At 41.2% G+C, this 27,195-nt stretch overlaps 1 protein-coding gene across 2 annotated transcripts in view; it reads left to right on the forward strand.

Annotated features, from left to right (window-relative positions):
- Window positions 1-12,350, forward strand: part of WDR44 (WD repeat domain 44) — a 102,609-nt gene extending 90,259 nt beyond the window's left edge. Inside the window, exons 15-20 of one of the 2 annotated variants that reach the window (XM_054471960.2) lie at window positions 3,793-3,984; window positions 4,667-4,768; window positions 4,989-5,104; window positions 5,983-6,110; window positions 6,780-6,914; window positions 11,277-12,350. In XM_054471960.2, the coding sequence (XP_054327935.1) occupies window positions 3,793-3,984; window positions 4,667-4,768; window positions 4,989-5,104; window positions 5,983-6,110; window positions 6,780-6,914; window positions 11,277-11,371 (768 nt within the window). In that variant the 3' untranslated portion in view covers window positions 11,372-12,350. The remainder of the gene's footprint in view (window positions 1-3,792; window positions 3,985-4,666; window positions 4,769-4,988; window positions 5,105-5,982; window positions 6,111-6,779; window positions 6,915-11,276) is intronic. The other variant, XM_063660603.1, reaches the window with a different exon arrangement.
- The last annotated feature ends 14,845 nt before the right edge of the window (window positions 12,351-27,195 follow it).

The following is a 27,195-nucleotide window of genomic DNA, read 5'->3' on the forward strand; positions in this document are numbered from 1 at the left end:
CATTTTAATCATATTCACATTTCTTCATCTCCCCCAAATTAAGAAAACTGACTTGTTTTCAATATACTTTACTTCCCTGAGCAGGCTTGTAACATAAGCAGTGATAATTCCGAACCCTTGAAGACTTGGTTAAGGGCCAGGCGCGGTGGCTCACGCCTGTAATCCCAGCACTTTGGGAGGCCAAGGCGGGCAGATCACGAGGTCAAGAGATCGAGACCAACCTGGCCAACATGGTGAAACATTGTCTCTACTAAAAATACAAACGTTAGTCAGGCGTGGTGGCAGGTGCCTGTAGTCCCAGCTACTCGGGAGGCTGAGGCAGGAGAATCACTTGAACCCAGGAGGCAGAGGCTGCAGTGAGTTGAGATCGCACCAGCCTGGGCAATAGAGCGAGACTCTGTCTCAAAATAAAAAAAAAAAAGAGGAAGAAGACTTGGTTAAGAATTTTGGTGGCTCACGCCTATAATCTCAGCACTTTGGGAGGCTGAGGTGGGAGGATGGCTTGAGGCTAGGAGTTCAAGACCAGCCTGGGCAACACAGTGAGACTCCACTTCTATCACACACAAAAAAACTATGTTAATTCTTACCAGTTTTGATGATCAAGTCGTTAGAGTCTTCTTTCTGAATAACACCCCCATCCCTGTCCCCTATACACACAACAAAAGGATGGATTTACCCCATCAGCAACTGTGAGCAAAATCTTTCCATCCATAAATCTTTCCATAACTCTATTTTAGCTATAAAGTATCAGGTTGGAAAGAGATATTTGGTTGTGATCATTTTCTTTCTCATTCTTTTTCTTTTCTTTTTATTCATTTATTTATTTATTTATTTTTTGGAGACAGGGTCTCACTTTGTCACCCAGGCTGTAGTGCAGTGGTGCAGTCTCGGCTTACTGCAGCCTCAACTTCCCTAGCTCAGGTGATCCTCCTGCCTCAGCTCCCCAGGCAGCTGGGACTACAGGCATGCACCACTATGCCTGCACTGTGCTTAGTTAATTTTTTTATTTTTAGTAGAGACAGGGTATTGCCATGTTGCCCAGGCTGGTCTCAAACTCCTAGGCTCAAAGCGATCTGCCCACCTCGGCCTCCCAAAGTGCTGGGATAAAAGCATGAGCCACTGCACCCATCCAGTTGTTTTCCATGTGGTATTTTATTATTTATTAAACTTCCTGTTCAGCCATGATTTTTTTTTTTTTTTTTTGAGACAGTCTCCAGGCTGGAAGTGCAGTGACACAATCTCGGCTCACTGCAATCTCCACCTCCCGGGTTCAAGCAGTTCTGCCTCAGTCTCCCAAGTAGCTGGGATTACAGACATGCACCACCACATCCAGCTAATTTTCGTATTTTTAGTAGAGATAGAGTTTCACCATGTTGGCCAGGCTGGTCTACAACTCCTGACCTCAAGTGATCCGCCTGCCTCGGCCTCACAAAGTGCTGGAATTACAGACGTGAGCCACTGCGCCTGGCCCAGCCAATGATTTTTTATAGTGCTTTTATTTGGTTTTATTTTGGAAACTATAAAGCCCTGTTTCTAAAAATCGTACTGACCTGGAGTGTTTTTAAGAGGAGCTAGGAAAGAATAGGGTAGTGATGCCTTTTTTTTTTTTTTTTGGGGGAAGTATGACTTTTATTATAATGTTAAAGGAAGAAAGGTAGCAGAGTTAGAAAAGAAATAGCAAAATGGGCCAGGCATGGTGGCTCATGTCTGTAATCCCAGCACTTTGGGAGACCGAGGCGGGTGGATCACCTGATGTCAGGAGTTCAAGACCAGCCTGGCCAACATGGTGAAAACCCGTCTCTAATAAAAATACAAAAATTAGCCGGCCGTCGTGTTGCATGCCTATAATCCCAGCTACTCAGGAGGCTGAGGCAGGAGAATTGCTTGAGCCCAGAAGGCGGAGGTTGCAGTGAGCCAAGATTGTGCCACTGTACCCCAGCCTGAGTGACAGAATGAGACTCCATCTCAAAAAAAAAAAAAAAAAAAAAGGAATAGCAAAATGGAGATACACACACATAGATGTATGTATGTGACAATTATGAATTAGAAGACTAGGTTAAAGTATTTTTACTTGTTCAGCTCTTCTACTGGTACACACTGAGTGAGCTTACTATACCATAGCCATGAAGATGTCCATTATTTGTAGATTGTCTTTGACAGGTTTCAGAGATGAGTAAGAATAATAATCTTTGGCAAGGAACAGAAACCCTTAGGGCAGGGGGGTTTGGGGTGGGGGAAGGAAAAAAAAAGAAGAAGAAGAATCTTGGCTGGGTATGGTGGCTCACTCCTATCATCTCAGCACTTTGGGAGTTTGAGGCAGGAGGATCACTTGAGGCCAGGAGTTTGAGACCAGCCTGGGCAACATAGGGAGACCCCATTTTTATAAAAAAATTTAAAATTAGCCAGGTATGGTGGTGTGCTTCTGTGATCCCAACTACTTGGGAGGCTGAGGTGAGAGGATTACTTGAGCCCAGGAGGTCGAGGCTGCAGTAAGCCATGATCAAGCCTCTGTACTCCAGCCTGGGCAACAAACTGAGACCCCATCACCAAAAAAAAAAAAAAAAAGAAAGAAAGAAAGAAAAATTCTTATGTTGCCAAAAACAAAACAAGCTTAGTGGTAGGACTGATTTAGTTTAAAGGAGATTTCTCAATCCTAGTATTATTGACATTCTTTGTTACACGGGGGAGAGAAGGCTGTGCATTATAGGATATTTAGCAGCATCCCTGGCCTCTACCCACTAAATACTGGTAGCATCCTGATCCTCCCAACAGTTTTGACAACCAGAATGTCTCCAGATAATGCTAGATGTCCCCTGTGGGGTCAGATTGCCGCAGGTTGAGAACCCCTGATTTGAGATCAGAATTTGAATAATGAAGTAATTCTCTGTTGACGTGGTGTTAGAGTTCCAAAAATGACTGGTTTTGGGGGCCACTAACTGATGTTACTCTTTATCCAAGTGTTACATGTATCCCAGAGGAAGGTATGATATAGGATAGTGTTTCCCATAGCGTGTTCTGAAAGGTCTAGCACCTCCCCTAAACATGCCCCCCCAAAAAAAGTCTGTGGTTAAATATGTTGAAAAATGCTACCTACTTTATCCTCTCTTTGGAGATTCAAAATGCAGGTTAACTGAGAATCATGTTTAACTTTTTGTGAGCCAGAATTTCTCAAACTTACTTGATCACAGAACCTTCTTCTATGTAATACACACTCAAACACGTTATCTATTGACATCCATATCTTGCAAAACAGCAGTTTAAGGATATGATAATTAGAGTTTTATTTCTCCAAAGTGAATAGTGAGGTTTCTTATTGTTGTTACTGCTTTCGGTGCATAAAATAATGCTTGCTTAAAGAATAAAAAATTTTTAATGAAATCGTTTTTTGTTTTTTTTTTTTTTTGAGACAGAGTCTCACTCTGTCGCCAGGCTGGAGTACAGTGGTGCGATCTTGGCTCACTGCAACCTCCGCCTCCCGGGTTCAAGCGATTCTCCTGCCTCAGCCTCCCGAGTAGCTGGGACTACAGCCGCGCACCACCATGCCCAGCTAATTTTTATATTTTTACTAGAGACGGGGTTTCACCATGTTGGCCAGGACAGTGTCGATACCTTGACCATGTGATCCACTGCCTTGGCCTCCTCCAAAGTGCTAGGATTACAGGCGTGAGCCACCGCGCCCGGCCCTGAAATCTACATTTTTAAACTATTCTAATAGACTTACTGATTTGATTTGCTAATGAGTTTTTTCTTGATGTGGTAAAATGAAAACTTTCTCTGTTGCCACCTCTTTAGGATGACAGGTATTTTCTAAGTGGGTCTTTGGATGGTAAGCTCCGCCTTTGGAACATACCTGACAAAAAAGTGGCTTTGTGGAATGAAGTAGATGGTCAGACAAAATTGATCACAGCTGCAAATTTCTGTCAGAATGGCAAATATGCAGTGATTGGGACATATGATGGCAGATGTATTTTCTATGATACAGAGGTAAATGATTGTTTTTTGTAACTTATATAATTGTATACTTAGTAAACACTTTCATGGTTTTGGACAAGTTGTTTATCCCCTCTGGGCTTTAACTGCATTTTCTCTAAATAGGGACAAATAATACCATGTCTGTCTTAAGAGTTGGAACAGATGACTTTTGAGATGTCTTCTAATTCTAATTTAAAAAAAATTTTTTTTGAGATGGAGTCTCACTCTGTTGCCCAGGATGGAGTGCAATGGAGCGATCTCGGCTCACTACAACCTCCACCTCCTGGATTCAAGTGATTCTTGTGCCTCAGCCTCCTGAGTGCTGGGACTATAGGCACGTGCCACCACACTCAGCTAATTTTTGTATTTTTTGGTAGAGATGGGATTTCAACATGTTGGCCAGGCTGGTCTCGAACTCCTGACTTCAAGTGATTAACCTGCCTCAGCCTACCAAAGTGCTGGGATTACAGGCATGAGCCACCATGCCCAAGCAAAAAGAATTTTTTTATAGAGACAAAGTCTCATTCTGTCACCCACGTTAGAGTGTAGTGGTGCAATTATTGCTCACTACAGCCTCGAACTCTTGGGCTCAAGCAGTCCTCCTGCCTCAGCCTCCTGAGTAGCTAGAGTTACAGATACGAGCCACCACACATGCTCCTAATTCTAATATGTTAAATGTATGATTTATTTTTAGCATTTGAAATACCATACACAAATACATGTCCGATCTACTAGAGGGCGCAACAAGGTTGGAAGAAAAATTACTGGCATTGAGCCTTTACCTGGAGAAAATAAGGTACTACAGTATTCAAAACCATCTCTCTCCATACTATATGTAGATTCTTGAAAGTTCTTAATATCTTGGCAAAAAAAATGTATTCTCTTTCTTGTGGAATACCACTTTTCTTCTAGTTTTGAGGTATATTAGTTTGTATGTGTGTAACACCCTTTTTGGGTTGTAGCTTAGCTTGTACTAAAAGATGATATTTTTAACTTTTCATTTGATCTACTTTTAGATATTGGTAACCTCAAATGACTCCAGAATCAGACTATATGATTTGAGAGATTTGTCACTATCCATGAAGTATAAGGGTTACGTCAATAGCAGCAGCCAGATCAAAGCAAGTTTCAGGTAAATTGGCAATGAGATGTTCCCAAAAGACATCAGGACATTTCTCCCCTAATTCCGTTTTTCCATTGGTCTATGTCTTATGTTTAATGGGGTTCTTTTCACTTTTGCAAGTAATAGTTTATTATCATGCAGTACTTACCTTGTCCACCTATATAGTATATAGAATTCGAATTGACCCTGTTCTGCGAATGAAGAAACCAAGACGCAGAAAATTAAGTGATTGGCCTAAAGTCATAGTTGTAGAGCCAAGATTAGAAGACTCTCATCTCTAGAGTTTTTGCTTTTGTACCTTTGTTTACGCTTTTAGGAGGGGGCGTACGGCTCATCCTGCCACTCCCCTCCCCGTCCCATTGTCTTGAACCTTTTAGGAAAGGAAGGAACCTTTTAGGACGCTAAGAAAGCATTTTAACACCCCACAGCACAGTGTCTTGTATTCAAAACTTTACATATCATTATTATTTAAATTTCTAATTTGGGTTCTGGACACTCTCCTGAAATAGCGTTAGCTACCTTTTCTTCTTTCTAGCCCTCTTCTTTTGCCGTTTCCTTACCAGTTCTTTTTTCTTAAATTATACAGTAATTAATTCAATTGGTAAAGTATTCTGCTCCTGTCTTTCACACCTTAAATCATCATTCCTCCCAACATGGATTAACTAACATCACAGTTACTTAGAGCTTTGATACAAATACAAGTGCCAGGCCACTACATCACACGTACACATTTAGAACATCTAGAGTGAGACCATGAGTCTACATATTCAACAAGCTACTTCAAGTGTTATTTTAGGTATCACAAAGTAGGAAGCACTGATAAAGGAAACCTTTAAACATATACACACGCACATTTTATTTGCTTTTCCTTTCTCCCCCAAATTCAGCCATGATTTTACTTACCTCGTTAGTGGTTCAGAAGATAAGTATGTTTATATCTGGAGTACTTACCATGACCTAAGCAAGTTTACTTCAGTCAGGAGAGATCGTAATGACTTCTGGGAAGGTATTAAAGGTAAGTACATACTTGCTTTTGTGTGTCTTATAAGAGAATCAAGTTAAAGTGGATATGTACTAGAAGTAAATTCATGACCGGGCACAGTGGCTCACGCCTGTAATCCCAGCACTTTGGGAGGCCGAGACGGGCGTATCACGAGCAGGAGATCGAGACCATCCTGGCTAACACGGTGAAACTCTGTCTCTACTAAAAATGCAAAAAAAATGAGCCGGGCGTAGTGGCGTGCGTCTGTAGTCCCAGCTACTCAGGAGGCTGAGGCAGGAGAATCGCTGGAACCCGGGAGGCGGAGATTGCAGTGAGCCGAGATGGCACCACTGCACTCCAGCCTGGGCAATAGAGTGAGATTCCGTCTGAAAAAAAGACAAAAAAAAAAAGAAGTAAATTCATTTAGGCATTATTTTAGAGAGGCAGTTTGACAATGATAAAGTGCCTTGCATTTGGCTTTGCTTGTTTTATCTATACTAAGGAAGAACTTTGGTCTAAAATTTGAGAAGTCAGGGAATTTCAGAACTTATATGTGATTTTTTTTAGAAAAATTTTTAGGTTTTAAATCACTCTTAGTTACTTCTATGTTAGTTTTTAAGGATATTTGGCATATAACATACACTATCGTGTTTGTCTTGGTATCCAATTTGTCAATTATCCTGAAGTAAATTTTTTCCGCAGCCCACAATGCAGTTGTTACATCAGCCATCTTTGCACCAAACCCAAGTTTGATGTTATCTTTGGATGTGCAATCTGAAAAATCAGAAGGGAATGAGAAAAGTGAAGATGCTGAAGTTTTGGATGCCACACCTTCTGGTAAATCTTTACTTGTCCTGTATTTTTTTCTAGTCAGCACTTAGTAGCCTCATTTATCTCATTTGAGTATAATGAGGTTTTCACTAGTATAAAGAATATTTCTTTTTTCTTTTTTCTTAAGACAGGGTCTTGCTCTGTCACCCAGGCTGGAGCGCAGTGACGCAGTCACAGCTCACTGCAGCCTCAACCACCCTGGAGTCAGGTGATCCTTCCACCTCAGCCTCCCAAGTAGCTGGGACTACAGGCCTACACCACCATGCCCAGCTAATTTTTGTATTTTTTGTAGAGATGGGGTTTCACCATGTTGCCCAGGCTGGTCACAAACTTCTGGGCTCAAGCAATCCACCCACCTCAGCCTCCCAAAGTGCTGGGATTACAGGCGTGAGCCACCAAAGAATATTTCTTGTTTGCAACTTAATGGTTGTCAGATATCCATTTCTGAACTTTTCAGTAATATATTTCCTCAAAGTTTTACCTGTTTTAAATTCACCTGAGAATTAAAAATGAGAAATTTGGGCCTGGTGCGGTGGCTCACACCTGTAATCCCAGCACTTTGGGAGGCCGAGGCAGATGGATCACGAGGTCAGGAGATCGAGACCATCCTGGCTAACATGGTGAAACCTCGTCTCTACTAAAAATACAAAAAATTAGCTGGGCGTGGTGGCGGGCGCCTGTAATCCCAGCTACTCGGGATGCTGAGGCAAGAGAATGGCGTGAACCCGGGAGGCGGAGCTTGCAGTGAGCCGAGATCGCACCACTGCACTCCAGCCTGGGCGACAGAGTGAGACTCCATCTCAAAAAAAAAAAGAGAAATTTAGATGTTCATAACTATGGGTAACCATTCTCTTTAGAGAAGTGCAAACAATATATGCAAATGTAAAACTTCTTTATTACCTGTCTCTCCTACTAGTCTGTAATCTCTAGAAGACAGACTTTTCATGTCTTATTTATTGCTGTATTGCCAGTGTCTCACACAGTGCTTGCCTACACATAGTAGATGCTTAATGAACATGTGCTGACTAAATGAATTAAACCCAAATGAAACAGGGCTAATTTTTCGACTTGCCACAAGTTAACAGCTTCTTGAGATAGGTGGCTATTTACAAGTTTGTAATTTCTTGCCATTTGTAGCATATATGCTTTGAGAATGAGTATTAATTCCAGTTATATACAGTGCTCATATTAGGAAGGGAGAAGAAACTGCCAACAAGTAATATTGAGTGCCAATCAGTTATATAAAAATCTGGGCCAGGTGCGGTGGCTCACGCCTGTAATCCCAGCACTTTGGGAGACCAAGGCAGGTGGATTATGAGGTTGAGAGTTCGAGACCATCCTGGCCAACATGGTGAAACCCCATCTCTACTAAAAAACTGCAAAAATTAGCTGGGCGTGGTGGTGCACGCCTGTAGTCCCAGCTACTCAGGAGGCTGAGGCTGGAGAATCGCTTGAACCAGGGAGGCGGAGGTTGCAGTGAGCCGAGATTGTGCCACTGCACTCCAGCCTGGTGACAGAGTGAGACTCCATCTCAAAAACAAAAAAACAAAAAAAAAAACCAAGGTGAGCAGATTGCTTGAGGTCAGGAGTTCAAGACCAGCCTGGCCAACATGTTGAAACCCTGTCTCTACTAAAAATACAAAATGTAGCCAGGTATGGTTGCACACCTCTGTAATCCCGGGAGGCTGAGGCGGGAGAAGTTCTTGAACTCAGGAAGGTGGAGTTTTCAGTGGGCTGAGATTGCACCACTGTACTCCATCCTGGGTGACACAGCAAGACTCTGTCTAAAAATATATATATATATGGCAGGCGTGGTGTGTACCTGTAATCCCGGGTACTTGGGAGGCTGAGGCAGGAGGTCTTGAGCCCGGGCAACATAGAAGACCAGCCCGGGCAACATAGAAGGACACCCAACTCAAAAAATATATATATGATTTTTTTTTAATTTTTAAATGGATTGCATAATAGTTTATTGACTGTATTGGCTCATGCTACAGATTACAAACAGGTCATAAAGCCACAGGAATAGATACAGTGTACAAAGAGTGCTTCTAAAGTATTTGAGTTATCAAGTACTTTAATCTCAAGTAATTTTTTTGTAGTATTATTTGGACTATCAACTCCACTCACGACACTATTCCTTCTGTCTGTGAAGAAAAATTTTGATAACAAAGATGAACTTCAGTCTAGCATTTCTTTCAGTACAAGATACAAAAATAAACCAAGTTAGAATGATTAAACCTTTCCTAAATGCCTGTTTAACTGCTTTCTGTGTTCTTTTTCTTTCCTTCTCAGAATCACATCCAGCTTCTGTCTTCTAACTTAAGTCATTTACATTTTTTCTTTTTTTTTTTTAACTTACGAATGAATGAATGAATGAATGAATGACATGGTGTCGCTCTATTGCCCTGGCTAGAGTGCAGTGGTACAATCATAGCTCACTGCAACCTTGAACTCCTGTGCTCAAGCAATCTTCCTGCCTCAGCGTCCCGAGTAGCTAGGACTACACTTACTACCATGCCTGGCTAATTTTTTTTTTTTTTTCTTTTTGGTAGAGATGAGTTCTCGTTATGTTGCCCAGGCTGGTCTCGAACTTCTAGCCTCAAAAAGGTTAGCCCTACTTTGGCCAAAGTGCTGGGATTACAGGCATGAGACATCACACCTGGCCTTTTTTTTTTTTTTTTTTTTCTTTTCTTTTGTGCTACCTTTTTACATTCTGTAAAAAGTGCTACCTTTTTACATTCTATATACTTCCCCTGCATATTCCACAGGAAATTCTAGCTTTTAAAACAATTTGAGGAAAAGTAAAAAGTACAGGGTTTTTTTTTTTAACTTCTCAAAAATATACCACATTAACAAGGTTCAGTTAACTGTGTCCTTTTTTAAGAGGCACAAATTTTAGTGGATTGTACTCAAATTTGTGTTTGTCATTTTGTACCCATGTAGGTGTAGTCTAAGAATAAGCTCTCTTAAACCCAAAATGTGGGATCACAAAATATATTCAATTGCCCTCTCTCTTTGTCCCTGACGTGTTTGGCAATTCGAGCCCCAATTTTCCTTATGTGTAAAATAATGATGATAACCTAGTTTATAGGGTTTCAATAAGAATTAGATATGACATGTATAGGCTGGGCATGGTGGCTCATGCCTGTAACCCCAACATTTTGGGAGGCCAAGGCAGGAGGATAATTTGAGACCAGCCTGGACAACATAGCAAGACCCTGTCTTCACAAAAAATTAAATAATTAGCCAGGCACAGTGGCCCATGCCTGTAGGGAGGCTGAGGTGGAAGGATCCTTTGAGCCCAGGAGTATGAGGTTACAAGTGAGCTATGATGGTGCCACTGCATTCCAGCCTGTGCAACAGAGTGAGACTCTATCTAAAATATATATATACTTGTATGTGTAAAAGTGCCTAGCAAAATGTCTGGCATGTAGTAGGCATTATTATCATTTTCATTATTATTGTGTCTTACAAAGCATTTTATATGTATGGTGAATTATTTTCTTCTCTATCCTTTCTTATATTCCTAAGTCCCTTGCTGCTGCTACTACTGCACAGCACTGCTATGAGATATGCCAAAAGGGTGGTAAAGGAATGTTCAAAGGCTTAGGATATGTTTTTAGCACATCCAAGTGAAACCATTTTGTGTGACTCATCCTGTCCACAACTTTCCAATTAAAGTTTGGATTATTTTCTTCTTTTTTAAATCTCAAAATCTCAGTTTTCACCTATGTATAACAGAGTTAGTTAACACTGAATTTTTTTATTAAATGCTTTTACGCAACTGGCAAATGTAAGAGGTAAGCATTTATGCCATTTAGCATAGTTATATAGCTTTTCAGTAAGGACCATATGGCAAAAGGTGCTGTCAGCATTCACACAGCAAACATGTTTACTTCATTTCATGGCAGTTTCAGTATGTCTGCTATACAATAAACCTTACTGGCAACCTAGCTAGACACCCCTGTTAGCAACAGACTTGCCCAGCTGATCCCATTCTGCCAGCACTCCAGTCCTGGGGCTGAATGACACACTAGCTTCTTGCCATGCAATGAAGCATTAGATGACTTAGATGCCTAGGCTGCCTTGGAATAAGTCCAAGCATCCAGGCCCCAAGAGACTGTAATATCCTCAAGCTAGGGAAAGACCAGCTAATAAGACAAGGTAAGTGAAAGTGAGCCTCAGAGCAGAGGAGAGATTCAGCAGAATGAAAGAATTACAGGAGCCAGCCAGAAAAGGAGACTGAAAAGGTGGGGAGATGATCTTCTCCCCTGAAGGTGGAGGGTCATGGGCATGTGATAATTGTGGCAGCAGGCTTCATATTCCTTTAAAAATCAACTTAAAACTATTTTTTATACTTTTAAGGTATTATGAAGACAGATAACACAGAAGTTCTTCTCTCTGCTGACTTCACTGGAGCAATCAAAGTGTTTGTTAATAAAAGAAAAAATGTATCTTAATTTGAAATGGCATTTGAAATAAACATATCAGTAAGTTTCTATATGTATCAGAACTGAAAAAATATAGTGTTCCAGGCTAACATACTTTTTTAATTTTTATTGAAAAGTTGTTCAAATATAATATATTTTTTTGAGAGGCAGTGTTAATGATTTAGGAAACCCTGGGCTGATAGAGTAGAAAGGAATATGGCTAGAATAACATTGCCAAACATTAGGCTTTATGTTTTGTTATGTTTGTGTTTTCGTTGTATAATTATGAACATGCACAAGTTTCTGCATGAAAAGATATTAATATATTAATCACATGTATGTGCCTTTTGGTTACATGCATTAAATCTAACAGAGTTAAATTATTTCAGTGGCTCTTTTGGCCTCTTACTAGGGGGGATAGTCTTGTTTCTAGCTTAAACAATTTTTTTTTTGCACAAAATTTCATTTTTAATAAAAGTGGTATCTTTTGACTGAGTTATTGTTTTGAAAATGTTATATAGGTTTCCAATAGGTCAACAACCATATGTAAATGGTTTTTATAAATTTCTCAATTTGGGGACAAGATTTTTTTGTGGTCTAAATTGTGGGCTTAAGATTCTTTTCTTTATATGTGTACATATAATTTTTTTTTCTTTGCCACACTGGAGCACAATGTTTCTATGTAAAGAATTATTTTCATTCTTTATCCATGAGCACCAGGCTTTGCTCACTTAAAAAAAAAATTAAGCCACATTAAGGAGTGAGTCTTCTTTTTTACAATAATGTAAAAATGAAACTGTTTACATTTTTTTAAAGCATTGTAGTTTTTAAAAATTAAGCTGTTTTGTTTTGTGTTGTTGAATTTGAAAGCCTTTGTAAATATCAATATAACGTACCAATGAAATAACATCTGGGGCAATGAAACCCTCATCATGTTGTTGATGGTTAGCATATGTTTCTGAAAATTAAATATGTATTATTAAAAGTTGGTCTCCAACACTTGTTTAAACATGGCTTTATTTTTAATTGACTTCAGTAAATCAAGGAATGCAAGGAAAATAAACTCTTGTTTTAATCATTTAAATTTTAGCAACAGAAGACCAGATTTTAGATCCCTAAATTATAATGCATTAGTTACATGCCTTAAAATTTTTTTAATTCTAGCTTTAAATTGAACACTGCTAAGAATTCATCCATATGCTTATATGTTCTTTACTGCATTTGTTTTCAGCATGTAAGTGAGAAGTTGGGGAGCCACGGACATATCCTTGTTGATTAGCATGGTCTTAGAGTGTTCTAGGCTTTCTAGTAAATTACATATTGTTTGTTGCTTTCTTCTTGCCAGTGCTGTGCTTTCTCCCTCTACCCTTCCCCCTCCCCTCTCCTCATCTCTCTGGTTACTTTGGCTTCCTCACTCTCCTGTACTCTCCCTGACTGAATTGTTATGCCATTGGCTTTCTAAAAACCAGGCACAGTTTCTTTAATCTCAAGGTCTGGGTGGCATTGTGATTGATCCAGTGTTTCTTTTTTAAACTTGATGTCTTCAGCTCTTTGAGGCAGCTTGGCTTTCGCTAACTTCTGCCTGAGAACTTGTAGTCGGCTGTGGTGTTGATTGTTTTAACTGCAGATAATCAGGGTATTATTATATGACTATCTCCTGATAGGTTTTATATGGTTACTTCACCAAAAAGACAAAACGAGTTGGGATGCAAGCTTAAAAGCATAATACTGGCCGGGCGTGGTGGCTCATGCCTGTGATCCCAGCACTTTGGGAGGCCGAGACAGACAGGTAGATCACCTGAGGTCAGGAGTTCAAGACTAGCCTGGACAACATGGCGAAACCCCATCTCTACTAAGAATACAAAAAATTAGCTGGGCATGGTGGCGGGCACCTGTAATCCCAGCTACTCGGGAGGCTGAGGCAGGATAATCGCCTGGACCCAGGAGGCGGAGGTTGTGATGAGCCAAGATCACACCATTGCACTCCAGCCTGGGCAACAAGAGCAAAACTCTGTCTCAAAAAAAAAAGCATAATACTGACACTTGTTATTGCTATATGAATACACTGAATTTAAAAGGTAGCATCAAAATATATACAAAAAAATTGAACACTGTTTCTCTTTAAAATGAGTATTAGATACTCTATAACAAGTGATATGGTATTATAAAAAAAAAAATCACAGGTTCTAGAGTCAGGTAAACTTGGATTTGCTTCCTTCCTGTTAGCACATTCCTTGGGCAAGTTATTTATCCTACATTACTACTACTTCCTTATCTGTAATATGGGAATACCTAACTTAAATTGCAAAGATTTGCTAAGAAATCATGTATGTGTAAAGCTTGGTGCCTAACCAGTAGGTATACTCAACAGATGTACATTTCTTACTGCCTCTCGCAAATCCCTGAGTACTCTCCCAGACCAAAAAAAAAAAAAAGACGACATATGGATACGCTTTCTTTTTGAGATGGAGTTTTGCTCTTGTTGCCCAGGCTGGGGTGTAATGGCGTGATCTCGGCTCACCACAACCTCCGCCTCCCGGGTTCAAGCGATTCTCCTGCCTCAGCCTCCCGAGTAGCTGGGATTACAGGTATGCGCCACCATGCCCAGCTAATTTTGTATTTTTAGTAGAGACGGGGTTTCTCCATGTTGGTCAGGCTAGTCTCGAACTCCCAACCTCAGGTGATCCACCCGCCTCGGCCTCCCAAAGTGCTGGGATTACAGGCACGAGCCATCATGCCCAGCCAGAAACGCTTTACAGACATAGGGATTTCATGGACATACAGCATTTTAGGGATTGACATAGGGCACAGACATTTTTTAACACTTTTTTAATAGACACCATCTACTATCCCCACTTCATAAAAGATAAAACATTTTAATGCTAAAAACATAGGCCAAGCACTATCATATAATCTTAGAGCAACCAATAGTCTATTAAAATGAATACACTTGATTTTTGAAATAAGTAATTATATTCCCTTATTTTTCTTACGCTACCATGTTATATTTTTCAATTAAGGAACCAATATTGGTATAATTAACTAAACTCCACGCTTTATTCAGATTTCACTAGTTTTTACCCATATTTGATCATCATGTGTCCTTAGACCCCTCTTAGCCATGACAGTTTCTCAGACTTTCCATGCTTTTGATGACCCTGATAGTTTTGAGGAGTACTGGTCAAGTATTTTTGTTGAATGTACCTCACATTGGGTTTGTCTAATGTTTTTCTCATGATTCAGCTGGGGTTGTGGACTTTAAGGAAGTGAATTGCTCTTTTCATTACATCACATCGAGGGTACGTTCTTATCACCTGGCTGAGGTAGTGTCCATCATATGGGCACAATTTAAGCAATCCATCAAACATTCAGGTTGTACCTGTTTTTTATCACTGTGAATAACAATAGGAGATAGAGAAATATATATCTTATCAGAATTTCCAATTATTGATCGAAGGTGGTAGGTCCTTAAAATGAAAGTACAAAGCGTGAACTCTTAACAGTAAGCACCAGCCTGGGCAACATGGTGAGACTCCATCTCTACAAAAAAAAAAGAAAATCCAGACGTGGTGATGCATGCCTGTGGTCCCAGCGAATTGGGAAACTGAAGCAGGAAAATGGCTTGAGCCCAGGGGGTCAAGCGCCACTGCACTCCATGTGCTCCAGCCTGAGCAACAGAGTGAGACCCTGTCTCAAAAAAAAAAAAAAAAAAAAAATAAGCGATGTATGAATTACAAGAAGTTCCTGCATAGAAATTGGGAACCCCAATTTGTAGTCCTGGTTGTGGTGGCCTTGTGACTTCAGGAAAGATAAGTAGTTCTCTGCAAGTCTATTAAAATGAAGTCTTTGGACTAAGATTTCTAACTCTGATGGTCCATGTGGTCCATGTGCTTGCCGGCAGTCCTTCAGAAACAGTGCAGCTGAGGATTTCCTCACTTTCTCATTCATTTATTCAAATTCCTGCTGACATTATAACTTGTGATCTTCTGTGGCATCAGAATGGCACAATCAGTGACTGAGTTCTACTCCTAGAACATCTAATTACAAGATCGGTATATTGAGAAGCATTTTCCCTGATTTTTTTTTCTCAAAATATGTTCATCAACTGGATCAGTATACACTGTCTCCTCTAGGTGGTACCCAACATTTAAAATACTGCAGTGTATATTATTTGGATAAGAAGACCAAAAGCATAATTTAAAATTGCTAGGAGAAATGCCTTAGATTTTCACCATCCCTACTTGGAGAGGGGGAGGAACATTGCAACAGATGTCAGTGCTTTGCTTCTCTTAGGACCAGAACCAAACAGTAAGGGGACCAAGAAGCAAGAAAGAATTGCACTATTCTATTGAACCTCTGAGCAGATTGCAAATATTAAGTTTTTAGTGAACCATGAAACTAACCTAAGTTGTTTACAAAATAAAGTGAAGCAGTGCAAACTAGAACTGAATCTGTTTTCTAAGCCTAGAGCATTAGTAAAAACTCAACTATTGGCTGGGCACGGTGGCTTACACCTGTAATCCCAGCACTTTGGGAGGCCGAGGCGGGTGGATCACCTGAGGTCATGAGTTCGAGACCAGCCTGGCCAACACTGGTGAAACCCTGTCTCCACTAAAAATACAAAAATCAACTGGGCATGGTGGCACGCAACTGTAATCCCAGCTTCTCAGGAGGCTGAGGCAGGAGAATTGCTTGAACCCAGGAGGACTCCGGAGGTTGCAGTGGGCCAAGATGGTGCCACTGCACTCCAGCCTGGGCGACAGAGTGAGACTCTGTCTCGGGGGGGGTTAACAACTCAACTATTTTAAGTATGGCCAAAGTGAACTTAAATTGAACCTACCCTTGTTAAGTCAGAGTCCTTAATTAGGACAGTCTTCTCTAGAGTGAGTTTTGCATGAGGCAAAAAAGAAAGGCACACTTGGTCATAATGAAGCTCTGTGTGTGGCAAGAGCAGGAGTGATGAAGTGGTATGGCAGTGATAGGTACAGACAACTGGAGAAGCAGAAGCAGCTGGGACGAACACAGGTGGCAATGGGAGTGGAAGGTGGTGGGAAGCCTCAACATCCACAGGAGATCAAGTTGAAGCAGATACAGAAGAGAATCATTCCACTTTATTGATTATTATGGATTGATTTCACCCATAGAATATGTGTGAAAGTCAATCACAGGTCCTTGTAAGTAATGTTCAACAAATATTTGATCTGAATTGAGTCTGCTGCAGTGCATACAACAATATGAAAAAGAGTAATTGAAGAGACGTTGGAAACTGACTTCCTTGGGTCAGTTTTTGCCTTAACGTGGTCATTCACTAACCAGTGGAATAAACCGTTAGATAAACCATTAAGTCAGCCAAGCTTCCATGCACCTTCATTAGGGAGTTATTTTAAGCTTATAAGCAATTCTTTGAAAGCTTTAACTCTTGTGCACTAATGTCAAGAGCAGGATATTTTGTTTTTCCTTTTTCCAAGTCATCTCCTTTCAACCCCATGGGGACTTCTAAAATTGTGGTCTGCTATGCCTTCCTCAGAAGCACCTGGGAATTAGTTTAACGTGCACTGAATCACAGTCTGTTGGAGAAGGGATGCAGGAATCTGTTTTCAACAACTTTAAGAATCCCTGAGCTAGGAATAGAAGTTTAAACAGCTAACTCATTCAGGTAAAGGCCAAGAGACAGACAAGTAGGGTCACGAATTGCCCAAGGACTTCAGCCAGTGGTGTACTAGTAAATGTTTCACAGTCCACACTCCAAAAATAAATTTGTAATATTTGCTAATTTCCATGGTGTAAATACTCCCACGGTGGCCAATTTTAAGCTAACAATGTGACATCACCTAACACGGTGCATTGTAGCACTGTTACGTAGTATTTGTACCATAAAGATACAATAAATAATCTGAAGATCATAAATGGTAGTACAACATAGTAAAATAATCAGGAAGTGATGGGTTTTTAGTAATTATTACCTGTATCTTTATTAGATCTTCATTGTAATATTGATTTAAATTATGGCTGTGTTTAACAAATGGCTTGCAAATATTAATGATCACCTCTCACCATTACCTGAAAACATTCTTGAAAAAGACATCCCTCCATTGGCCTGTGGACTAATCAGAGCACATGAGCAGTCTCAGAGAACCTGCCATGTGTCAAGTGAGGAAGGAGAAGTGTTAGGGGAGGCATTGTTTACGGATGGATTTGGCCAGTAATCAACAATCAGGAAGAGCTAGTATTGTGTTCATTCCCCTGGGGCCTATGTGGCCACACAGAACCAAGTAGGCAGCTTAGCCTCCTCATTCAGAGGCTTGCCCTAGAGCCTGAGCTAAGAAAAAAGACCAGGGGCTTTTGGGCTTGTATGCACTGCAGCCCACAGGCAAACTACCTTCTGCATCTTATACATACTCTGGCCCAGGATTTCTTCAGCACAGACGACCTGCGTGAAGTTGTGCTTAAAATGTAATGTCTTGGCCGGGCATGGTGGCTCACGCCTGTAATCCCAGCACTTTGGGAGGCTGAGGCAGGTGGACCATGAGGTCAGGAGATCAAGACCATCCTGGCTAACAAGGTGAAACTCTGTCTTTTATGACCAGGCGCAGTGGCTCACGCCTGTAACCCCAGCACTTTGGGAGGCCGAGGCGGGCGGATCATGAGGTCAGGAGATCAAGACCATCCTGGCTAACACGGTGAAACCCCGTCTCTACTAAAAATACAAAAAATTAGCCGGGCGTGGTGGCAGGCACCTATAGTCCCAGCTACTTGGGAGGCTGAGGCAGGAGAATGGCGTGAACCTGGGAGGCGGACTTTGCAGTGAACCGAGATTGCACCACTGCACTCCAGCCTGGGTGACAGAGCAAGACTCCATCTCAAAAAAACAGAAAAAAAAAAAAAACCCGTCTTTACTAAAAATACAAAAAATTAGCTGGGCGTGGTGGCACGCACCTGTAGTCCCTGCTACTCAGGAGGCTGAGGCAGGAGAATCGCTTGAACCCGTGGGGTGGAAATTGCAGTGAGCTGAGATGGCGCCACTGCACTCCAGTGTGGGCGACAGAGCGAGACTACATCTCAAAAAAAAAAAAAAGGCCTGGGCCCCACCCCAGACCTCCAGAATCAGAATCTCTGGGAGCCTGGTCTGGAATTTGCATATTTAGAAACACACCAAGCAAGTCTGATAAGCACTAAAATTCAAGAACTCCTGGGTTGAAGCAGCTGTAGTTAAGTATACATACCCCTGAGGGTACTTGAAGGTTTTCCAAGGCATATGTAGGCACAGATAGTTTTAAAGGAATCAATTTACAGATCATTCACTTTCGTATGTACTCAGATTCCCAAGATCCATCTGCCTGAAGAAGTGGCAACCTGCAGAATCTTCTTTCCCACCTCCCCTTTCATGATTGCCAGTCTCTACCTTCAAAAAAAAACCATACTTCTCGCCCATCTCAAAAGTTAGTATGGAGCATGGCCACAGGGTGTGAAAACCTCCAGAGATATAAACAGAAGGACAATCCAACATATTGGTGTTGGTGCTGAGAAAATTAGTGATACTCTGATAATGGTGTAGCATATCTTTTTGCCAGTCAAGTGGTTTCTAATTCATTGCTTTCAGTAACATTGAAGGAGGACCTAATTGCCAGCTAATCATTAAAAATAACTTTGATCATAGAATACTTTTTTATATGTAACTTGGAAAGGGTTCAAAGAAATGGGTGGCATTGCTATAAAAAAATTCCATTCTCGTCTATTTAAATTTGTGAATGAGGTTCCTCAATGCTTATATCTATAAGAGAAAAGAAAAATAAGAACAAAGTTGATGTTGAACCCTGTTTCCCAGCAGTAAAGAGTAATCCACAGAAACATGAACTAAAAATGGCCTCATACATTTTAGAGCTGTGTTTCCAATAAAAATGTACTTCTCATGCTTAATAATTATTGATTAAAATTGTTGTGGCCAGGTGCAGTGGCTCATGCCTGTAATCCCAGCACTGTGGGAGGCCGAGGCAGGCGGATCACTTGAGGTCAGCAGTTCGAGACCAGTCTGGCCAACATGGTGAAACCCTGTCTGTACTAAGAATACAAAAATTAGTCAGGCGTGGTGATATGTGCCTGTAATCCCAGCTTCTCGGGAGGCTAAAGCAGGAGAATCGCTTGAACCTGCGAGGCAGAGGTTGCGGTGAACCGAGATCACACCCCTGTACTCCAGCCTGGGCAACAGAGCGAGACTCCGTCTCCAAAAAAAAAAAAAAAAAAAGTTACGTTTATGTTGATTGTCTAGTAATATAAATTGTAAATAAATAATTTGTGAAGCTATTTTAATTCAGAAGAAAAGTGTGAACATTATAGAGCATTGTGTTGACAGAAAATTAAAAATTATTTCAAGTTTAACGTGTATCTGATTATTTGCTGCAAGGAAGTATGACAGGATGATACATATAAATACTTTCAGAATACAAAAGATATTAGGATAAAAATCTGTGGAGGAAGAGGAATGGATTTATACGTTCAAAAAGAAAAGGGAATGATGTATAGCCTTCAACTGTTAAGGAGCTTGTCTTTATGTTTTTTAGAGGAATGATGCTGTCAAATTGATATGGTATGAGCCCTATGGTATGATAAACATATCTTAATAAAGTTGTTATTTTTAAAAAGAAAACTGCTAGGGCAGTAAGATTCCAAAAGTAATGTAAGATTTCTTCTAAAATATTTACAAAATGCCAGAATTGCATTCTCTCCAGTATTTTAATTTATGATGTAAAAGTTTAAATGTCAATTTTAAAACGTGTCAGGAATTATGTATAACAAATGTTGAAGACCACTGGGGTAGAACATGAAGGATGAGGAGGACTGGCATAAGGTAAGCTGGGTCTGGGTCCTTTTGAGCTTTCATGCATTGTTCTCTCTCTCTCTCTCTCTCTCTTTTTTTTGAGAAGGAGTCTCATTCTGTCACCTAGGCTGGAGTGCAGTGGCACAATCTTGGCTCACTGCAACCTCCGCCTCCCGGGTTGAAGCGATTCTCTTGCCTCAGCCTCCCGAGTAGCTGGGATTACAGACTCCCACCACCACACCCGGCTAATTTTTGTATTTTTAGTAGAGACAGGGTTTCACCATGTTGGCCAGGCTGGTCTCGAACTCCTGATCTCAGGCGATCTGCCCGCCTCGGCCTCTCAAAGTGCAGGGATTATTACAGGCATGAGCCACCGCGCTCAGCCTTCATGCATTGTTCTGAGAGCAATGGGCTGCTCTCAGTGTGAAGAGTGGGGTGGGCAGAGGGTGTCAAGAATGGGTAAGACCAGAGGCTGAGCAAGCAGCTAGGAAAATGTGGCAGTAATCCAGGCAAGAAATGATAGTGGCTTGGGCCAGAGTGGTAACAGTAGGAGGACAATTCCTTCCCAGGATTAGTTTGAGGATAAAATCTTGAGCATGAAAAGGATTGAGTGGGGCACAACTGGAAACTACTAGTGCTGTTATTAAATACAAACCTCATAAAGCAATACGACAGCTTATATTGCTAAACCAAATTGCAAATCAACAAGAAAAGATAGCTGTCGGGTATACTAACAACAATGCAGTACATCATTTGGAAGGTCATCATTATTCATTAAAAAGGTACCAAAACCCTCCCAGCTGCATCAGCAGGTAAAAAGACATTTCAGGTCTTTTATTTAAACTGGTGTACACTACTTAGGACAATTACTTCTGAATTTACACCTCGAGGGTCTGTGTATTGTAGACCTTAAGCTGGGGCTCCCCACCTGCTGGGCCATGGACTGGTAATGTCCATGGCCCATTAGGAACCAGACCGCACAGCAGGAGGTGAGCAGCAGGCTGGTGAGCATTTTACCGCCTGAGTGCCACCTCCTGTCAGATCAACAGTGGCATTAGGTTCTCATAGGGGCATGAACCCTATTGTGAACTGCGCATTATGAGAGGGACCTAGGCTGCACGCTCCTTGTGAGAATCTAATGCCTGATGATCTGAGGTGGAACAGTTTCATCCCAAAATCATTCCCCACCCCACGCCACCCTACCATCCATGGAAAAATTGTCTTCCATGAAACTGGTGCCTGGTGCCAAAAAGGTTGGGGACCACTGCATTAAGCAATTATCTCTTATAACCTTGTCCCACGTTCAGAACTGCATAAAAATTCATTTGAAGTCACAGAACCATCACTTGGATCGAGTCCATCCCCCTCAACTTCCATTTCTTTGGATGACAGTTTTTTGTTGATCACTTTTTCTTTCAACAATTTTGAAAATAATTGGGAATGGAGTGATGTGTATGGTATTTTGAAATAACTACTAACTGTCCATCCCCATTCCTGAAAGTGAAGTTCTGAAAAATATATATATATTATATATGTAAATATGTTTATAATATATATATAAGGTGACAAAATATTACAAAAATTGTCAATTCTTATGAATTAAAATGGGCTTTTTAATAGGAAAGTGTTTTTAAATTTCTTTAAAATGATGCTGCATATCAGGGAGTAGAGTGTGTTCTGGCTCTGCCATTAGCTTTATGACTTTGGGCAAATAGCTTCCCTCTCCCTGGGCCTCAGTTTCCGTATCTGCAAAATAAGGGATTGGACACAAAGATATTTCAATCCCTCCAGCTCTAACTGTGCTGATCTCACCACCTAATTTACCTATAACTGTTTCTTTTTCCCTCTAGGCTTGCGGTTTGTAGGCCATTGTATAATTTCATTTCACCTCCACTAGAGGGTGGCCAGGGAAAGGAGATGAGGCTCAAACCAGCTATTTGTATTCTTTGCCGGCAAAAAAACAAAAAATAATGTTGGCAGAAGAAATTGATATTACATGGACAAGAATGAAACTGGGATTTCAGTTGGTTTCGTTTGTCTTAGCTGTTATGCTCCTATCTTATACAAAGGAATTATGAGAGAGGTGTTTTACATAATTTTCTTTTTAATTAATATAAGGAAATCAAGCACAGTTGACCATCCGTATCCCTGGGTTCTGCATCCATGGATTAAACCAACCTCAGATAAAAAATATTCTAAAATAAAATGAAATAAAAAATGACAATACAACAATAAAAAGTAATATAAATGTTTAACAATAGAGTATATCTACATAGCATTTACATTGTATTAGGTATTATAAGTAATCTAGTGATGATTTAAAGTATACAGGAAGGCTGGAAACGGTGGCTCACGCCGGTAATCCCAGCACTTTGGGAGGCCGAGGTGGGCAGATCACTTGAAGCCAGGACTTCAAGACCAGCCTGGCCAACTTGTTGAAACCCTGTCTCTACTAAAAATACAAAAATTAGTCAGGCTTGGTGGTACGCGCCTGTGATCCCAGCTACTCAGAAGGCTGAGGGAGGAGAATCACTTGAACCCGGAAGGTGGAGGTTGCAGTGAGCTGAGATCATTCCACTGCACTCCAGCTTGGGTGATAGAATGAGATTGTGTCTCAGAAAATATATATATATGTATAATATATATAATATAATATATAATTATGTAATTATATAATATATAATATATAACAATATATAATATGTATATATATGTATAATATGTATATATATATATACACACACATACATATATACAGGAAGATGTACGTAGGTTATACAAATACTACACCATTTTATATACGAGACATGAGCATCCATGAATTTTGGTGCCCATGAGGATCCTGGAAACAATCCCCTTTGGATACCGAGGGACAACTGTATATACTTGCCTCCTCCAGACTGTATGTCCCCAACTAATAAATACAATCTCTACTAAATCAATCTTCAAGCACACCCCTTTCCCATTCTTTGTACTGGAATTTCCAGTCAAGAATTCTGATCAGGAACCTTCACTGATTCCGATTTGCTTGCCACAGAAAATTCTAGCTCTCTGGCCAACTTTCTGACCAATTTTGTTTCCCATTACTTCCCAGAAAATATCCTGTACCAGAAAGACACAGCTTTTCATTAAGATCCCACAAACGTAGCCTTGGTGTTTTCAGGGCTGACCTACTGTGTTGCGATAAAGCTGCAAGCTGGAGTCAAAAGATTTTAGTGTACCAGAGCTTGTTAGAGAATGGCTGATTCCAGGGCTGGGCAAGGTAAGCACAAGGTGAGCCTGGAGCATATTTTTATGCCAGAAATTAAGGAAGTGCTCAAAATAAATGATGGTGGTATGTCACAAGGACAGATACCACCTTGAAGGGACCATGGGCCAAATCTGGGAAAATTAAGATTCAAAATAATTAAATACAGTAATGAATTAGGACATGTTAAAAAATTAATAAAGATATAAGTTCATACCAATAATAGATAAATAAATCGCTAAATAAAATGAAGAAGGGAGAGAACTTTACAGTAGAATTCAATTGTGAATGTGGAAGAAGTACTAGAGGTAGAAAATCAGTATTTTGCAACCATCATAGTAAATATTGGTTCAGACAAGAGTCATCAATGGATTTAGATAAGGAGTAGGCTATTTGCATGGTCCTAAAGTATTACCCCACTGGCCAGGCGCGGTGGCTCACGCCTGTAATCCCAGCACTTTGGGAGGCCGAGGCAGGTGGATCAACTGAGGTCAGGAGTTCAAGACCAGCCTGGTCAACATGGTGAAACCCCGCCTCCACTAAAAAATACAAAAATTAGCCAGGCGTGGTGGCGGGTACCTGTAGTCCCAGCTACTCAGGAGGCTGAGGCAGGAGAATCACTTGAACCGGGGAGGCGGGGGTTGCAGTGAGCCAAGATCACGCCATTGCACTCCAGTCTGGGCAACAAGCAAAATTCTGTCTCAAAAAAAAAAAAAGTATTACCTCAATGACTGCTTGTTAATTGCATAGCAAAAAGAATAACTATACAGTAAAGAAATTGGACATCACCTTGACCAAGTGATCAAAATTAATATCACCAGTGGGACAGATGGATAACATGTGCCTCTGGTTTGACACCCTGAGAAAGACCTAGCAACACTTGTGTAGTATTCCAGCTGAGAATGCATCACCTGAATCTAATCATGAGGAAACACCAAAGAAACTCCAAATAAGAAATACTATTTTTAAAAAAAGGACTATATTCTCTCTCTCTCTCTTTTTTTTTTTTTTTTTTTTTTTTTTGAGATGGAGTCTCACTCTGTCACCTAGGCTGAAGTGCAATGGTGCCATCTTGCAACCTCTGCCTCCTGGGTTCAAGTGATTCTCCTGCCTCAGCCTCCTGAGTAGCTGGGATTACAGGCGCCTGCCACCACGCCCAGCTAATTTTTGTATTTTTGGTAGAGATGGGGCTTTGTCATGTTGACCAGGCTGATCTCAAACTCCTGACCTCAGGTGATCTGCCCACCTCGGCCTCCCAAAGTGCTGGGATTACAGGCGTGAGCCACTGTGTCTGGCCTACATTCTTAAAAAACAGTGATGTTATAAAAGACAAAGCTGTCCTGGTGGAGTGCCTTATGCCTGTAATTCTAGCACTTTGGGAGGCTGAAGCGAGAGGATCACTTGAGGCCAGGAGTTCAGGAGCAGGCTGGACAACATGGCGGGGTGTCCCTACTCTACAAAAATAATAATAACAAAATTAAAAATAAAAATAAGTTTTAAAAAAGACAAAGGCCGGGCATGATGGCTCATAGCTGTACTCCCAGCACTTTGGAAGGCCAAGGTGGGAGGATTACTTGAGCCCAGGAGTTTGAGACCACCCTGGGCAACACAGTGAGACTTCTACAAATAATTTAAAAATTAGCCAGGCATGATGGTGTGCACCTGTGGTCCCAGCTACTCACAATGTTGAGGCAGGAGGATCAGTTGAGCTTGGGAGGTTGAAGCTGCAGTGAGCCATGATTGCACCACTGCACTCCAGCCTGGGCAACAGAGCAAGACCCCATTTCAAAAAAAGAAAAAGACAAAGACTCTAGAAATGTGTCCAGATTAAAGGAGATTAAAGCAACATGACAAATAATGCATACCAGATCCTAGATTGAATCTTGGAGGGGTGAGATGATGCTATAAAGGACAATTATTGGATCAATTGACAAAATGGAGATATGGACAGTAGATAAGAAAAAATTATATCCATATTAAATTGAAGTTAACTGTACTGTGGTTATATAAAATAATATTCCTAGTCTTCAAAATATACAGGCAGGAGGATTGCCTGAGTTCAGGAGGTCGAAGCTGCAGTGAGCCATGTTCGCACCACTGCACGCCAGCCTGGGCGACTGAAGTCTTTAGGGGTCATAAATCATGAAACTTACTCTCAAATAGATGGACACAGAGAGAGAGAGCATGCTCAAATGAGCCATAATGGTAATAATAGCCAAATCTGAGCAAAGAGAGTATATGGGATTCTTCGTACTGTTGGTTGGTTGTTTGTTTTGTTTGTTTGTTTTTTGAGATGGAGTCTCCCTCTGTTGCCCAGGCCGGAGTGCAGTGGTGCGAACTTGGCTTACTGCAACCTCCGCCTCCCGGGTTCAAGCGATTCTCCTGCCTCAGCCTCCCGAGGAGCTGGGATTACAGGCGCCCTCTACCACGCCCAGCTAATCTTGTGTATTTTTACTAGAGAAGGGGTTTCGCCATGTTGGTCAGGCTGGTCTTGGACTCCTGCCCTCAGGTGATCCACCCGCCTCAGCCTCCCAAAGTGCTGGGATTACAGAGGTGAGCCACCGCGTCTGGCCCTCTTCTTTTCTTTTCTTCAATTTTATTTTTTGAGACAGGATTTCACTCTATGGCCCAGGCTGAAGTGCAGCGGTACCATCTCAGCTCACTGCAGCCTCGGCCTCCCAAGTGATGCTCCCACCTCAGCTTCCTGAGTAGCTGGGACTAAAGGCACACACCACCACACCTGGCTAATTTTTTGTATTTTTGTAGAGACAAGATTTCACCATGTTGCCCAGGCTGATCTCAAACTTCTGGCCTCAAGCAATCCGCCTGCCTTGGCCTCCCAAAGTGCTGGGATTACAGGCATGAGCCACTGAGCCTGGCCAGGCTGGCTTCTTAGGCTCAGGTTCAGGTCTGCTCCATGTATCTCTCATTTCAGGACCCATGCCAAAAAGGAAGTAGTTACCTGTGGCATGCTTGTCTTTTAGTGGATAGCAGGAATACAAGACGCCTCTTAAAGCCTCTGCTCAGAACTGATACACTATCACTTTGGCCCATTGGTCAAAATAGGACACCTGGCCAAGCCCCAAATTCCCGGAATGGGGAAATATACTCCACCAACTCTGCTGGGTGTGATGTACTACAAAGTTGCATAACAGAGGGTGCAGATGGATAATTCTCTAGGGAGAAGGAAGAAATGAGAATAATAATCCAATATTCTAGATACTCTTGTCCATACACCAGAGTAGAGTTGAGGTGGCTGTGAAGTCCTGTTTATGTTATTCTGATTATAATTATTCATGCATTTGTGACTAACTTATTTAAGACCTATCTCTTGTACTGGATATGAGCTCCTTGAGGGCTGGGATAGTGTCAGGTTTGGCTCATCATTGAATCCCCCGCATCTAGGACGGTGCCTAGTATGTAGTAGGCACTCAATAAATGTTGTTGAAATCATGGATGAATAAATGGATCCCTGTTTCTGTTAGAGTATTACATGACTCATCTCTCTTTCGAGAATCTCAGAGCATTTCACAGTTTTGTCAAAAATGTCCTGCAGTCAGGAGAATCGTTTGAACCTGGGAGGCAGAGGTTGTAGTGAGCCGAGATCGCGCCACTGCACTCCAGCCTAAAAAAAAAAAAACAAGGAAAAGGAAATGTCCTGCAATCACCTTGGAGAACAGAGGTCACGCTAGGGTTTGGAACAAAATATTACAAAACAACAAAAGCTTGTTTAAGAGATTCGGGAAGAGGAACCTACACATATGACTCTAAAATCATAGACTGTATCTGGAA

Source organism: Pongo pygmaeus, chromosome X, assembly GCF_028885625.2.
Source record: "Pongo pygmaeus isolate AG05252 chromosome X, NHGRI_mPonPyg2-v2.0_pri, whole genome shotgun sequence".
Taxonomy (NCBI): domain Eukaryota; kingdom Metazoa; phylum Chordata; class Mammalia; order Primates; family Hominidae; genus Pongo; species Pongo pygmaeus.